The 17,903-nt window shown below is 33.9% G+C and overlaps 1 protein-coding gene across 24 annotated transcripts in view; it reads left to right on the plus strand.

The window, feature by feature from the left end:
• Positions 1–17,903, plus strand: part of MBD5 (methyl-CpG binding domain protein 5) — a 395,786-nt gene that overhangs the window by 348,623 nt on the left and 29,260 nt on the right. For 23 of the 24 annotated variants that reach the window (XM_074302158.1, XM_074302143.1, XM_074302145.1 and 20 more), the window contains 3 exons: positions 9,681–10,706; positions 12,645–12,856; positions 14,557–15,765. In XM_074302158.1, the coding sequence (XP_074158259.1) occupies positions 9,681–10,706; positions 12,645–12,856; positions 14,557–15,765 (2,447 nt within the window). The remainder of the gene's footprint in view (positions 1–9,680; positions 10,707–12,644; positions 12,857–14,556; positions 15,766–17,903) is intronic. The other variant, XM_074302159.1, reaches the window with a different exon arrangement.

Consider the following 17,903-nt stretch of genomic DNA (forward strand, 5'->3'; position numbering starts at 1 on the left):
AAGGGAGACAGCCTGAAACTTGAGGCCCACTTTTAGCTTCTGGCAAACTGCCAGGCTTTTACCATTCATCCCTGACCTATAGTGTGGTAGGTTTAACAATGATTGAAAAGGGAGTTTGGGGGTAAGATCAATAATAGTTATACTATAACATATATATATATATATATATATATATATATATATATATATATATATATATATATATATATATATATATATATATATATATATATATATATATATGTATATATGTATATATGTATATGTATATGTATATATATGTATATATGTATATATGTATATATGTATATGTATATGTGTGTGTGTGTATATGGTTATGTCTTTATATATACTAGAACTTCTAGGAATTGACTACGTGTCCATTCATCTTGTGTGGGTAAATTATCACTGGCCCATGGCACCTAAGTGAAGGGTGTCACGTGTAAGATGACCCTTGAATGATGTGATTCTGCAGATGGTAAAAGAAAAATCATGCATGCCAAGTAAATATAAAAGCTTTAAAAGATCTTGGAGGAGAGGGGGGGATAGAAGGGGGGAAACTGGTCCAATCTACTGCTTTAAGGACACTAACTAGGTTCCATTAAGTAATTTAAATTTTGTTCATTAGACTCGCAGTCTAGTACTTTTTCTATTTACTACATTACTGACTTTCATAAACTAGTAAAGATTTTGGATCTGAATAATCTTGGGACAGAGAGCTCTGGAGAAAACACATACTTAGGGAGTTAGAGACTCTATCCTCCCTTTCTCTGTGGGTGATTTATTCTGTGGACTCCATTTGTTTTAGTTATCACCACTGTGGGAATCATTCTCAAAATTATACATCTCCAGACCCAGTCTTTTCTCCCATTTCAGGCCTTTCTTTCCAAAGGCCAATGATGATAAACCCCAAGGCCTTTTTGTGGTTCTGAATTTCATTCTATGCTTAGTCTCACTTCTTTATTGTTAGAAAAAAGTGAAAAGAAACCAATATTTATATTTGACTTTAATGTTCTTAATTCATTCACTTTCAGAATACTTCCATGAGGGAGAAGGAATTAGTTGCCTTTTCTTTTCTCAGATAAGGAGACAAAGACATAGAGGGGTTAAATAAAAATTTGGGTGTGAGCTTGCTGACCTTAATTTAGCTTCTATTAAGGAAAGACTGTAACTTCACATAGTGATAACTTTTTATTTATTCACATCTAGATTTTATTCAATGAAAGGAAGTTATTGAAGCAACTGGGATTTATTGATTAATAATTACTGTTGAAAATATTTGCACTAAGACCAAACAGTACCTGTAGTTTATCCCTTATCTGAGTTAAGAATTAAATCTCCTCATTGTTTAATCAAACACTGAAATTATATTTAATTTTATGGATATAAACTCTAGTGACAACCTTTGGAAACAGAGGCTATGTTTCAAAGTACTACAAAAGAAGCTATTCTTCCTTTACCCTGAGGCATACCTTTTTTTTTTTTTTTTCAGTTGCTGATGTTTTACTCCAACAAACTGTCAAATTGGTGCCCTGAATTAATGTAAAATTTATTTCAGTCACGTCAGTTTTTAAGGACCTTAAAATGATACTAGTTTCTTATTTCCCATATATCTTTCTACTGTGCTTAAATATGTTTAAACATTGTCATTAGGGAGATTTTTCTGTAATGTATACTTATAAGATAAAATCGATTGTGTTATTTTAGTCCATTCTACCTTATAGAAATATCTTCTAGACATTGGGCAGTGCCAGAAGTTTTTAATTTAAGTAGTTTTGGGGTATAAGGCTTTTCCTATTATTGTCACATGCTTTAAAAGACACTAAGATCAGCAGCCAGAAAAATAAAGTTTCTTGTTTCATTTGTATAACAACTAAAACAGTAACCTGACTGAGAAAAATCAGACTTTTTCTGAGAATCAGGTTTCTTTATTTCTGGTCTCTTCTACCTCCTTTTCTTTATCTCTTCCATTCATCTATTTTCCTAAGCGTAGACCTTAGTTCTTTTTCTAGAAATAAGCTAGCCATCTTTTTAATGATCTACAAAGGGCATTATCATATTAAGAATGTTTTTTAAAGGAATTACCAATGTAATTAGGGAAGCTAGATGTTACAGAGGATAGAGTGCTGCGTCTGAAGTCAGAAAGACTCATCTTCCTCAGTTCAAATCTGGTCTTAGACTCTTTCTAGCCATGTGACCCTGACAAAGTCACTTAGCTTTGTTTGCTTTAATTTCTTTATCTATAAAAATGAAATGGAGAAGGAAATGGCAAAACTACTCCAGCATCTTTACCAAGAAAACCCCAAATGGGGTCTGGAAGAGTTGGATCTGATTGAAACAACTAAACCTGTAAGTATAGCCTATTTTAAGAGCAGCATTTAAAAAACCCTCTTTATAAAACCAAAAAAAGTGGTTATAAACAAGATAGTTATTCTTTAAATGTTGAGTTGAGGGTGTATTTCTTGGTTTACCTATAGGTTACTAATTGATTAACACAGAGGTTGGAGTCAGAGAATGTTAAATAGAAGCAGACATAACTTCCAAAGAAGGAACAAAATTATTCATAAAATTACATTTATTTTACTTTTCTAGTTATATATTAGTATATGAAAAGGGGTATGCTTTTTAGTTTGATCCTTCCAAGTATCCTGCTTTAAATCCCTGTTTTAATAGGTGATTAAAAGAGAAATCTAGAAGTTTCCCTGCTATCCTTTTCCAGAGTGCATTGTGATATAATTCCTAAGTTTGACATTTAATATTGCCTGACCTAAGAGAAATCACTTTGTAGTTATCCCTTCCACATTTCAACTATTCCCATTGCAGTTTTAACATATCACAGGTTGACATAAGAAGTTCTTTGGGACTTTTGTGGCATCTGCAGATAACTCAGAACTGTGTAAAATATATAGTACTATATACGATAAACCCAAATTTTACAATAAGGCATTATAAACACCCCATGAAAGAAAAAGAAAAAATTCAGACTTCTCTAGTAGAGAGAGAGGGTCAAAAATTTTTACAGATCTTTCAGTTTGGGGGGACCCTGCACCCCTACTCCCCACAATGTGAAAGGAATAACTGTACTCCTATGAATCTCAGTTTTCTTTTCTGTATAATAAAAGAATTGAACTAGATGACACTAAATCTTCCAAATCTAAATCTGTGATCCTGTGAAATCACATGAAGCCTTATTAAATGCCCTTTAATCATTTCTTAAAACTTAACCATGTAGTTGGTGACATTTGCTGGTGGATCTTTTTTCACTTTATGGCAATTTGATGCAATAGAAAGAATACTGATTTGGAGCAAGAGGATCTAGGTTTGAATCCTGACTCTATGAGCATAAGTCAATCCTTTAACTTCATTGGGCCTCAGTGTCATTATATGTACATTGGCTGACATATAGTAGGACTTTATAAATACTTGTTAGTTGGTTGATTGATCATAAAGTGAAGTAGTTGGATTAGAAGATCTCTGAGATGTCTTCCCTTCCTAAATATATGAGCCTAGGAAACTGTCTCCCAGAGCCCACATTTACCATTTGTTAAGTAGCATGCTACTGCTGGTTTATACAAAATATTGTTGTAAATTTTCTTTTCTGAAGACTTATTTCAATAAATTAATCAACATTTATTAAATATCTACCATGCCAGGAGCTATGTATAGTGCTTCAGTTGCAAAAGGAGAAAACAGATAGTCCTGTCCTCAAAGAGCTAAAATCTAATAGGAGAGATGACATACAAAAAGATGTCAATCCAAGTGAGGCTATCTATATAACTGCCGTATAAGTGTATCCTCTTTTAAGAACAGCACAGGGGCGGCTAGATGCCTCAATGGGTAGAGCACCAGCCCTGAAGTCAGGAGCCCTGAGCTCAAATCTGGTCTCAGATACTTAATACTTCCTACTTGTGTGACCCTCGGCAAGTCACTTAACCCCAACTGCCTCAGCAAAAAAATAAATAAATAAATAACAGCACAATTAAAACCCATACTTATTTTATTATAGCTTTTTATTGACAGTATATATGCATGAGTAATTTTTGCAACATTGTCCCTTGCACTCACTTTTGTTCCGAATTTTCCGCTCCTTCTCTCCACCCCCTTCCTTAGATTGCAGGCAGTACTATACCACATGTTAAATGTATTATAGTATATCCTAGATACAATATATGTGTGCAGAACCGAATTTCTTGTTGCACAAGAAGAATTGGATTCAGAAGGTAAAAATAACCTGGGAAGAAAAACAAAAATGCAAGTAGTCCACATTCATTTCCCAGTGTTCCTACTCTGGGTGTAGCCAATTCTGTCCATCATTGATCAATTGGAACTGAATTGGATCTTCTAATTGTCAAAGATACCACTTTCATCAGAATATGTCCTCATACAGTATTGTTAAAAAATCTATACTTATAAAATAGATACAATAACTATGAGTTAAGGTGTATTTCTTTGCCTATAGATTATTAACTGATTGATAGAGTTTGAGGTCCAAGGAAGTTAAATAGAAAAGGGGGGTATAACTTCCACTGGAAGAACAGTCACAAGAATTATTTATGCAAATTCTATCAAAAAATTTATTAAGTTCCTTGCATATGTGAGGTACTATGCTAAGCACTAGGGACACAAAGAAGCAAAAGACAGTCCATGCTCTCAAACTTATAATCTAATAAGGGATACAACCTGAAAACAAATGTCAATCAAAGTGAAGTTAGAATTTTATAGAGGTTATATAATAGATGTAGACTATCTAACTATATATATGCATATATATGTATGTATATATATATATATATATATATGAGAAACCTATATAGGACATATAAATATGTATAGATATAGGTATATAAAAATACAGGATAAATAGGAAAAATTGACAAGAAAGACACTGAAATTACACTTATCAGTTAGAACCCTGAGTGGAGGAGAAATTCGAAAATACTCTCCCTCTTTTGCTCCAACTACTGATCTCTCTGGCTTCCCTTATGTGTCCAGTTAAAATCTTACCTTTTCCAATTCCTAAGTATATATTAATTAATTTGCATCAAGTAAATAGCAGCCATCTCTAAAGATTAGATACTATACAAAAAAGTTTTCTAAAACATAGAATGAAAAGACTATTTAGCTATACCAGACCATGATCTTAAAAAAAAAATTGTAACATCAAATGAAAATGTTCAAAAAGAAACAATCTCTCCATAAAGTGGCAGTTCAAAATAAATTTGATGAAAAAAATACCCAACCATTAATTGTATGTAGTTATTAAAATTCATTCTAATTAATACATTTTTTGTTAAACTGATGGTAATGATGAATAAGTGGTTTCAGGAATTCACAAGTGGATGATTCACCAGTTGAACTTATCTCTGTGTTTTGTTTTGAGCTTTGTAAAACATTCTCTTAAAACCCAGATTTTTCTCTTTTATGATTTTCTAACCATTCATTTTCCTGGCTTTACAGGAGAGTTAAATATCATTTTCTCCAACACTGATATGAAATTCAGATAAGCCAATTAATTAGTAGCAATAAAACCCCTTTTGTCACCACTGTTTTTTGGAGGTTTTTTTTTTTAACTTTTTTTTTTTTTTTTTTTTTTTTTTTACTTTTTTTGCAGAGGCAGTTGGGATTATGTGACTTGCCCAGAGTCACAGAGCTAGGAAGTGTTAAATGTCTGGGGTCACATTTGAACTCAGGTCGTCCTGATTTCAGGGCTGATGATCAATCCACTGCACCATCTAGCTGCCTTTGTCATCAGCATTTAGAGTAAGCTTTATCAAAATTAGTGAAATCACAAAAGATAGGAATGAGACGTCCTTAGTGATTTATAATTATAGTGGGTTGAATCAGCTCTGACCCATTCAAGTCAGTCGGTCAAAAAGTATTAAGTACTTACTATTGCACCACGGGGTGGGGTGTGGGGTAAGAGGAGGAACCATGTAAACAAGTGGGGAATAGGAGGAATATGTCTGGCATCAAGAACACCTCTTGTAGAATGTCCCTAGGGAAACCAGGATGCAAGATTAAAGAACCCAGGACTTTCCAGCCAACCACTGCAAAGTCATGGAATGCTGTGTTTGAGGAACTGCTAATGTTAACTATATTGTAGAATATACAATTGCAGAAGGATATAAGGTACAAGAAAGGTAGAAAAGGGTGACAATATGAAGGGCCCTTTTTTTATTTGCAAGGTAATTGGAATTAAGTGACTGCCTACTGCCATACAGCTAGGAAGTGTTAAGTGTCAGAGGCCCAATTTTAATTCAAGTCCTCTCCACTCCAGAGGAGCTGCTCTATGTACTGAGCCATTGAGTTGCCCTTAATGAAGTGCTTTTTGAAAGCCGAATAGGATTTTATATTTAATTCTGGGAGTAATGGAGGAGCCACAGAAACATTTAATACAGGAGTAACATGGTCAGACCTGTGGAAAAATCACTTTGACAACTGCCTAGAATCTGGACTGGGTTGAAGAGATTCTCAAGGAAGGGAGACCAATCAGAAGGTGATTGCAGTAGAGTAGGTGATGACAGGCCTGCAGCAGGCAGGATGGAGAAATGTATGAAAGTAAAAAGGAGACGTATCAGATTGTCTCTAGAATGAGGAATTGAGGAGGACTCCTGCTGGGGTTACAGAAGGGTTTGGAGGAAAGAGTGAATTCTGCTGTTTTGGGTATGGTGAGATTTTGAGGCCTTCTCATTAGAGATGTAAGACAGGGAGTCAGGAGGGCTAAATCTTTAGGGCTAGATAAGTAAATAGGAGAACCATCTGCATAAAATTGATAATTTAAGCCAAGGGAACTAATGAGATCACCAAGTGGAGTTCTAAAAAAGGAGAGGGCCCATATGCGAACTTTGCAGTGCACCCAAAGTTAGAGCATGGTACCTAGAGTAAAATTCAGAAAATAAGCAGAATAATAGCAGCCAGGAATATAGGAGAACAACCCGGAGAGAGCAAATTTCATGAAAACTTCAAGATCAGCATTGTGACAAGCTAAGGATGAAAATTGAGCTGTTGGTTGCCTCCTGTTATTCTTTTTTTTTCCTTAGTGTCTAACTCTTTGAGACCCCATTTAGGAGTTTTCTGCTAATAAGCCCTTGTGAACTTCTTTGCATCTCTCACTCACTGTTCCTTTGGGATAAACAATATGTCCAATTCCTCCTCTCCATGGCAGCCCTTCAAATGAATGTATTATCCTTCATATCCATTAGCAGTAACTTAAGTATTATAAAGGTGGGGATATTGTGGTTGTGATTCAGTAATTTGTCAGTTATATCCAGGTCTTCATGACCCTGCTTGGGGTCTTTCTTTCTTCACAAAAATTCTGGAGTGGTTTGCCATTTCCTTCTCCAAATAAAGAAACTGAGGCAAGCAGAATTAAGTAACTTGCCCAGGGTCACACAGCTAGTAAATGTCTCAGAGCAGATTTGAATTCAGGTCTTCTTGACTTAGTGCTCTATCCACTGTGCTGCCTGGCTGCCCCTACAGTCATAGATAGGAAAATAATTTTAAGTAATGATAGTGGCCAGATTAAAGGTAAAGAAAACATGTTTGCAGACTAGTATAAATTACTTTCAATTAGACGATGAAATTTTTGAAAAGATAAATTACCTTAAAAAGTATTTGCATAAATGGTACTATGAAATATATTTGACTCAACTACTGTACCCCATTACTTAATGACTGTAAGTGATCCGCTAAATGAGCAGGTGAGATATGTAAATATTTAAGACTTATGACATCAGTAAATATAAGACAGAAATCTGCCTCAGTGATTATATTTCCCCTAATCTCATTCCTTTAGTAGTTTTGGCTGGAAAATTTTCTAAGTAGTATGAAAAATTGCTTCTCCCTGGAATCCTAAATATGGTGGTTTGTTGGTATCAAATAAAAGATGAATAAAATAACCTTTGTGAAAAATCTTCATAGATAAAACTTTATCCAAATACTTGAATCACTGTGGGTTTTTTTTTTAACTTTAAAATAAAGGCACTGTGTAAATTTAAAAATTATTTTAGGACATATAAAAATAACTGCCAATAAATGATTTTATTGTCTCATTTTAAAAGATGATTTCCAAATGCAGTGTTGGGGAATGCATATTTATTAAAGACATAGTAAACTTTAATGTACAATAAATGTTTTAAATGTTTATTCTTTAATAAGTCAAAATTAATGTTTAAGGAACTCTAAACACATGCCAGCATTCAGTGGTTCTCTGAAAAATGCCCAGTGTGACTAGAATTACTTGATTTAATAATTCAGAAATATGTATATATGTGTGGGAAAGATTATTTTCCTTTTTTAAAGTCATCTACTTTGTACTTTAAAAAAAACCTCATTATTACTTGTGAATTTAATGTCTTTCCCTGCCTTGTTTCCTCTAGAGTCCTTTTGTAAAAAACACTTTGGGTATCCCTGTTCTTTGCCACTGTTTCCTAAGTCCTTGAACAACAACAACAAATATATATATATATACTCTTGAATTATCCATTTTTATTGACCCTTTAAGACACAACAAATATTTTAATCTGTTTAATATTTGCTCAACCTTATTCTTCTTTTGAAAACAGAAGTAACCAAACAATATAATTTAAAAATACTGAGGTTTAGGTTATAATTCAATGGAAAAAATATATAAACTTACTTAAAATAAACACATAACAACTGTTATGTGTTTGTTTTATCTATGGTATTTAAATTATGGAAAATACAGGGCTTTTATGGATGACTCTTTAGAAGATTAGTACAACATGTTTTACTGTAATGCTTATGAAATTATATTTATAATTATTCAAAGCAACTTTTTAGTTTAAAATATGAAGTCACTAGCATTACTTTAACACCTATATAACTAATCAATAAGTATTTATTAAGATAATAAAGGATATATAGTAAACTCCATTAAATCTGAGTTTTTAAGGTAAGCCAGTTTGAATTACTTAAATCTGTCATTTTGTCAGCCCAATTTTCCTAAAAAATATTTTTAGCAATAATCTAATTAAATAAATGGAATAAATTCAGGAGACAGAAGTTTGAAATAATTTATTTGAAACTATTTTAGCATCTAAAGAATGTTAGAAAAAAATATGCTATTTTCTGATTCACAATATCAGATGCATGACCCTTTCCTATCCAACTAAAACTTTCCTACTAATTAATAAAAATTGAAGATGGGATATGGGTTCAGGGGGCATAAGATAGACATATTGTAACAAAATCAAAGGGGGAAAATGCATGTTAAAATTTTGTGAGACATTCTTCCTTCTTTCATACTCCTTTTAGTGTCAAAGTTAAATAACAAATGCACAGCTTTTCACAAGTTTGCCTGAACCTATCAGATAAACTACTTAGCTACTGGGAAGGGAAAAAAAAACAAAACACCTGATGTATTCGTTAAGAAATTAAATCATGTTATATCCAAATATACATGGTAATTTAGAATGCTAACAAAATTCTGCCTTTTCATAAAATATGCTTGAAATTAGCAATCTTAATGTGAAAAGTCCTTTAAGATGTGCCCTTTGAATAGTTTCAAAGAGCAAAAGTAACCTTATTGTCATCATTACAGAGTTCACATTGATGAGATTTTACTACACTGGATTATTAGAGATGGTTCTCATGCATAAGCCTTATTGTCCCTTCTCCTTTAATAGTCATAACTAATTTTGATTGGTTTTGTATTTTAGGAGGTTCAGGACCATCATCGTCCATAGCCATAGCTGGCACCAACCAACCCGCCATCACAAAGACAACATCTGTTCTTCAGGACGGTGTGATAGTTACCACTGCTGCAGGAACCCCGTTGCAGAGTCAGCTGCCCATTGGGGGCGATTTTCCTTTTGTTGGCCAGGAGCATGCACTTCATTTTCCACAAAACAGCCCTTCAAACAACAATCTTCCGCACCCTTTGAACCCCAGCCTCCTCAGTTCTCTACCTATCTCTCTTCCAGTGAATCAGCAGCATCTCCTAAACCAGAATCTATTAAATATCCTGCAGCCTTCAGCAGGAGAAGGCAAGTCTGAGGTCAACCTCAACCCTTTAGGTTTTCTCAACCCGAATGTAAACGCTGCTTTAGCTTTTCTCTCCGCTGACGTGGACGGGCAGGTATTGCAACCTGTTCATTTTCAGCTCTTAGCTGCCCTGCTTCAGAACCAAGCCCAAGCAGCTGCCATGCTTCCCCTGCCATCTTTCAATTTGACCATCTCAGATCTGTTGCAACAGCAAAATAACCCTTTACCCTCATTAACCCAGATGACAACCCCACCAGACCATTTGCCAAGCAGTCAGTCAGACAGCAACAGAGCTGAGACCCTTTTAACCAACCCCCTGGGGAACCCTTTATCAAGCTTTTCAGGCAGTGACACTACTTCTAACCCCCTGCTCCTCCCCGCTGTCACTGGGGCCTCAGGATTAATGGCCTTGAATCCCCAGCTGTTGGGAGGTGTCCTGAACTCAGCATCGGGCAACACCGCTAATCATCCAGAGGTTTCCATAGCAACCTCCTCCCAGGCAACCACTACCACAACCACTACATCATCAGCAGTGGCAGCACTGACTGTCTCAACACTTGGTGGGACAGCAGTGGTGTCAATGGCAGAAACATTGCTGAACATATCTAATAATGCTGGGAATACACCTGGTCCAACTAAACTCAACAGTAACTCTGTGGTGCCACAGCTACTTAACCCTCTACTGGGGACAGGTCTGCTTGGTAAGTTAAATGTTTTCACAGATTTTTACAAAAGACATTTTTAATTCTAATTTATCCTTTTTAAAAACTCCATTTTGTCACACCTAGTATAAGTCATGTTTTTGTTTTGTCACAGATAGCTTACAGACTAAAAACTAAAACACGCAAGTGTAACCACATTTTAAAATTACTTTTTCCCCTCCCTAATTCCAGCAATATTTAAATATCATTTTTGAATTTATTTTCTTTTGTCTAATAATTTTGATACCACCTAAATATAAACCAACCAAGAATCAATAGTCATATAACTATTGTTTTCAAATACTAAAACACAGATGCATTTTAACAGTCCTTGATTTTGCTTGTATTTATTGTGGCATCACAGGGTTAGTACGAGTCCTGCATTTTAAACTGGGATAGTTTGAAGGCATCTCTCCCAAAGGAACATAAAATAAGTAAAAATTAAGTATACAGCCTGCAAAATCACATATAAAGCACCCAAATTACACACTTGCACAAGTTCAAGGTAACTAACTGCCTCAATAGATGCTGCCACTAGCTTTCTTCAAAGATTTTTCTTTTCCATGTCGTTTTTTTAATGATTCATGTAGATATATCCCTCAAAACAAAAAGAAGTATTAGCAGTTTCAGATTTCTAGATAAGCAATTTGCATTTAATCATAATTCTGTTTTTGACTTTGAAATCAGATTCATTGAATCTACTTGTTGAATAAGCTAAAAAAAAAAAAAAAAAAAAAGCATTACAGAGTCACTATTTTAAAGATTGGATGTCCTATCATATCCAAGGTAGAAGTCCTGTTTACTGATCAGCATTGCAGCTTGACCTATTCCATTTTCAACTTGGTACTGTTATCCTCCCCAACCTATCACTCTCAGTGTCCCCAGTAACTAAGCTTAAAAGCATATGCTACCAAGCTCAGTTAAAATCACCATTTTCCAAGCTGTAGGAAAATTCTTAAAATCTTGACCTCAATCAATTTCAAGTTAGGTTAATTTGGGGTATTTAAAGTAAGTTTTAAAATAGATTAGCAATTTAATGTGCAGTCTTCTTTTTTTATTATACTGTATTATGGAAATGCTTGTTTTATTCCATAAATTAAAAGTAAATAAAATTTACTTACTGGGGCAGCTAGGTGGTGCAGTGGATAGAGCACCAGCCTTGAATTCAGGAGGACCGAGTTCAAATCTAGTCTCAAACACTTAACACGTCCTAGCTGTGTGACCCTGGGCAAGTCACTTAACCCCAGCCTCGTGGGGGGGGGGGAAATATATATATATATATATATATATATATATATATATAAAATATACTTACTAAATAATTCCCGCCTGATTACATAATAACTAATTTTAAAATATAATCATAAAGAAAAGCTTTTCCCTACTGTGATGCTAGCTCACCTTAAAAAAAATTCTAAATAACTTTTTTTTTAATTTTCCTACTAAAAATACAGATTTCTAAATTGTTTGATTTTGTTTGGCATCAATTAAAGATTGGGGCTTTACCGATGAACTTGATAAGCAAAACATTGATAAGCACAAGTACATTTTCATGTGAGCACAAATTGACATGTAGCTTAATGTTTTCATAGTTAAATTGAAAAGCAGTTTAATGTTTTTATATTTTTTTAAAAACTTTTAAATACAACATCCAAAAATTTGAGGAAGTTTTAAAAATTCCTCCAAATTTTTACAAGTTTTGATCAAATGTAAGATTAAAAGAAAGGGTGATCTAAAGTAGTGCCTATAAGATGTGAATATCATGTGCAATCATCCCTTATATCTTTCTGAGAGTTGAGAGGGGGCAAAAAAATTGATTACCTGTGTAATTCCAGCATTTAGTATTTGATTCAGGAATGGCTCTGGTCGCAAACATAAACTTAAGAATTTTTCCATAAATCACGTTTGACTTACATCTTTGTGTTTTTGAAACTACAGGTGACATGTCATCAATAAACAATACTTTGAATAACCATCAACTGACTCATCTACAGTCACTATTAAACAGCAATCAAATGTTTCCTTCAAATCAGCAACAGCAGCAACTTCTCCATGGCTACCAGAATCTTCAGACATTTCAAGGACAACCCACACTTCCTGGTTCAGGCAACAGCTCAAATCCTATGGCTTGTCTGTTTCAAAACTTTCAGGTACCTTATAGTTGCTTTCTAGTTATTTGATAACAATAGTAGTATAGTGTAGTTGGTGGAGTGGGGTGGGCAGATGAGGAGGGATGCAGAGGTTTAGCAGTAAGAGTAGTAATCGTAGTAGCAGCAGTAAAATTCTTTAACCCAGATTTTACAGGATTTTTCAAATCACAAAGTCCTTTCCTAAATATCTCTGAGAACAGGCCATGTATATCCTCATTTTATATGTATATGTCTATGGTCATGTATATGTCCTCATTTTACCAAGCCAAAAAGAAATTCAGCATGGTTAAATGATTTCCTCAAAGTCCAGTGAATAGCAGAGCTAAGGTCTTGAATTCCAAGGCCCATAGTCTAAACTGGATTCTGCTGCCTTTCCTTCCTTGATAATTTTAATAAGAAATAATGTTTGTGATTAAACAATTAAATGTGTTATTTCCTTTTATTAAAATAATTGCTCTGTTAGAAACTATAATGAGATGCTGATATACAATTATAAAGTATGATAATAAAGAAATATTTGTAATCAAAGTAAATAATATTGACATTCAAAAAAGTAAAATCAAAATATTTGGAAATATGCAATATAATGAACAATTGCATTGTAGTTAAAAATAAGCCACTCAAAAATCACAATTTACAAATATTTCAGTTTGATTCTTTTCTATATTATGGAAGAGAACAAGAAATCTAAACTCACAGAGGAATCATCCATTATGGATATAAAATTGGAAAAATATCCTTAACCTTCCCTCCTTCCCTCCTTCCCTAACAGCTTTAAGATTGTTCTCCAAATTCTGCATTAACTAGTTCTCTACACCAACTAGTAATTTAGGTTTCTTGCCCATAAAGCAAAACAGGAAAATTTTATTGTTTTGTGCTTGAGGGAGCATCAGCTTTAGGGGGAAATGAAGAGAAAAGTTTTGAATTAAGTGATAAAAAAGTTTTGTATGAATTGGATTATTAGTTGTTTTTTCTAAGTCTTCCAAGTAAAAATCAGGTTCTTGATCTGATTTTTTTTTTTAAATAAAGATTTTTGGAAAAACTTATCTTTTCTTATGCTTTCCTTATAACTTCTTAACAGCACAAGAAATTGATCACAATAAATCTGTGATAATACAGAATGACTCACATACTTTCACACAATTTGTCAGCTCTTACCAGAATAGTTGGGAATATTGTGATGTGTATTTCATGTTATTTTTATCTGAAGACCTTAGAATTGCCAGCAATAGGGGAATAGTGATGTTTCACTATTTTAAAAAAATTCAACCAACCTAGCATTTTAGTGAATTAACATTTGTTTAAAATTTCCTCTTCTGTTTTTGAATTTGAATTTGAACAGTGCTGCCTTTGTTCTTTCCCTCTAAAAATCCTTAATCAAAAAGTATATAATAGTTTTTAGAACAATCACAAAAACATTTTGTATTTATTTCCCTCAAAGTTGATCTCTGTTGAGATGTCAGTAGGAATTAAAACATTAACATCTTTAAAAAACCCAAAATAAACCTGATCTCATTTATTATTATATTATTTATTGTAATAACATAAAATATTATTGCTTTCTACATTATTTTAGGAATCTATTATCACTGTTTCCTTCATTTTTACATCTTTATTATCAATTAAAATGTGAAAATGTATTCTCTCAATGAAGACCCCACTATTTCTCTCTCACTGTTTGTTTTGTATGTTTCTTTAAGGTGAGAATGCAGGAAGATGCAGCTCTCCTAAACAAAAGAATGAGCACTCAAAGTGGTCTGACAGCACTTCCTGAGAATTCTAACACTACACTTCCTCCTTTCCAAGATACAGCTTGCGAGTTGCAACAGAGAACTGAGCCAACACTAGGACAACAGGCAAAGGATAGCCTCAATGTGACTGGTCAGGGTGATGCTTCCGTAGATGCAATTTACAAAGCAGTTGTAGATGCTGCAAGCAAAGGAATGCAAGTTGTCATCACCACTGCAGTTAGCAGTACAACTCAGATTAGCCCCATTCCAGCTTTGAGTGCCATGAGTGCCTTCACTGCCTCAATTGGTGACCCATTAAATCTCTCTAGTGCTGTCAGTGCAGTAATTCATGGAAGAAACATTGGTGGCATAGATCATGACAGTAGGCTAAGGAATGTAAGAGGGACTCGCCTCCCCAAAAATCTGGAACATGGGAAGAATGCAAGCGAGGGTGATGGATTTGAATATTTCAAATCAGCAGGTTGCAATACACCTAAAAAACTGTGGGAAGATGAGCAGAGTCCTGGTGGAGAGATAAACAGATGGAAATGTGAGGAGTTTTTAGATCACTCAACCCATATCCATAGTAGTCCTTGTCATGAAAGGCCCAATAATGTCTCCACACTGCCATTACTTACAGGAGAACAGCATCCAATTCTGTTACCACAAAGAAACTGTCAAGGGGATAAAATGTTGGAAGAAAACTTCAGGTATAACAACTACAAAAGAACTATGATGAGTTTTAAGGAGAGACTGGAGAACACTGTGGAAAGATGTGCACATATTAATGGAAATAGGCCTCAACAGAGCAGGGGGTTTGGAGAATTGCTGAGTGCTTCAAAGCAAGATCTAGTCATGGAGGAGCAATCTCCAACTTCCTCAAATAGCTTGGAAAGTTCTCTAGTTAAAGACTATATCCATTTTAATGGAGATTTTAATGCCAAAAGCATTAATGGGTGTGTGCCTAGCCCTTCGGACGCTAAAAGCATTAGTAGTGAAGATGACCTAAGGAACCCAGAGTCCCCTTCTTCAAATGAGTTAATACATTATAGACCAAGGACGTTTAATGTTGGCGACTTGGTCTGGGGCCAAATCAAAGGACTAACTTCATGGCCTGGCAAATTAGTACGAGAAGAAGAAGTTCACAATTCATGTCAACAAAACACTGAGGAAGGGAAGGTATACCAATCTCTCTATGTTATACTTATTGTCAATGCCAGCCTTGTTTATCAATCAATTGTTGCTTGATGTCACTTTTATGGTCGGTTTTATAGCAGTTGAAATTGTGTTTCTTCTTCTCCATGAAATTGGAGTATAAATGAAGAGGTGATTATAATGACCAAAATGACAGTGAGGGGTAAAATAAATAGCATTTCTAGAACTGAGAAGGTTCAAGGAGCCTCCCCCCTGGGATTCTAATTATGTATGTATACCTAACTCTTTGACATCCACCTGAACCTGGGTGTTATGCAAAGAGACTGGAGGAAAAGTAGGTTTTAATGTCAGTATTAAGAAGCTTTTGGAGATCCAAAAATATTGTGCCCTCCCCAGTTTCATAAGGTAGTCAACTTTATTGCCAGTCTCTCCAATTTTTTTCTAGCATGACATATAGAGCAGAAGAGAGGAGTTAAATATTATACTGGAGGTATTTTCTATGTTCTGAATGGTATCTCTTTATAGGAAAAATCTGATCCCTTCCTAACATATGGAAGTATTTAGAGTTGTAGTCTGGTTCTGATTCACTCGATTCAATCATATAAATTAAATGAAAACGCCTTCCTGAGCTGCTGTTCAATTTAGAAGAAATTAGTATGAGACCTCAGACCTTTTTTTCCCACATGTGAAAGCATTGATTCACTTTGTTAAGTTTTAAAATGAGCTTAAAAACTGGTAGGGAAAAATTTATATTTCCTACTAGAAACAGGTAATGGTACAGGTGCCACGTGTATGATGGAAAAATATATTTAAATATATATCTAAATCTTGCAAGAAGTTTTTATGGATATGAAAAGAATTGCTATTACATCTTTTTCTTAAATTCATGGCATAAAACTAACTCAGCCCAATTCAGATTTATGATTCACGTAGATTTGGTGGCAGAAAACCAGAAATATTTCATCCTCGCAATTAGTCTGTCTCTAAAATCCTGACAAATAATTGAATGTTTTACAAATAAGAGATAACTAAAATACACCTCTTAGGACAATGTGTGGTAATGATGGCTCTAGCTTTGATAAGAAGATAATTCAATATTTTAGTTTGCAAAACATTTTATTTTCCAGTCCCTCTGAGACTTGAGAATCCATTCTTTAAGCTGAAAAACCCAAACGTTTTTTATTCTCCAGTCTGTACAGTAAATAACTGTACAACTAAAAAGGACTTTTGTCATACAAATAGAATCATTACAAACAAAAGATTTAGAACAAAACATGTTGCTGTCATTGTATGATAAGTCTTTAGTATAAATGAATGATTTCAGAAAAAAAAAAAAAGTATAAGAAATACTACAGCTTTTGCTCTCCCCCTAAAACCCATTTTTTCATTCATAGATGTCTTTCTTAAGTAATATTCTTTCTTCTCTACAAAACAAATGTTTGTTTGTTTGTTTTTTTACTCTTTAATGTGTTTAATGTATTCAAACATTGGACCTAGCTCTCAGATTTACTTGCATTTGCAAACTTGTAGTCAGACTTGAAGCATTTGCAGATGTTAAGGGAAATGAACTTTTCAGGGACATCATCAATTGAACTTTAAAAAAAATCATTTGATAAATGGTATTCTAGAAATGTTTGTCATCATGTTAGTAAGCAATTCAATCAATACTAATACTAGAATAATATTGTCTTCATAAAATAATTTAATAACAAATCATTATAATATTTAATAATTTGCTTTTGCAACAAATATATTCCTCCAAAATGGTAACTATAATATTTATAGATTTTAATATTTACATTAATTTACATTATAATTTCTGACAGTGATTCCCAAGGAAAAGCTTTTTGTTCCACTATGATAAAAATATAGCAAAACTTTTTCAAGCACATACTTAGAAGTAACTGATGGCCTGAGTTCAAATCCAGCAATGAACCATTTTAACCTCCATCTGCCTCAGTTTCTTAACATATAAAATATGGATCCCTCCCAGGATTTTTGTGAGGATCAAATGAAATAGCATTTATTTTTAAAGCACCTAACAGTACCTAACAAATTGTAGGCTATATATAAATGCTTATTCTCTTCCCTTTCTCACCATTTAAAAGAAAATTATAATTTATGTCCAAATATTTATCATTTAAATCAAATATTTATCCATT

This window comes from Sminthopsis crassicaudata, chromosome 3 (assembly GCF_048593235.1).
Source record: "Sminthopsis crassicaudata isolate SCR6 chromosome 3, ASM4859323v1, whole genome shotgun sequence".
NCBI lineage: Eukaryota > Metazoa > Chordata > Mammalia > Dasyuromorphia > Dasyuridae > Sminthopsis > Sminthopsis crassicaudata.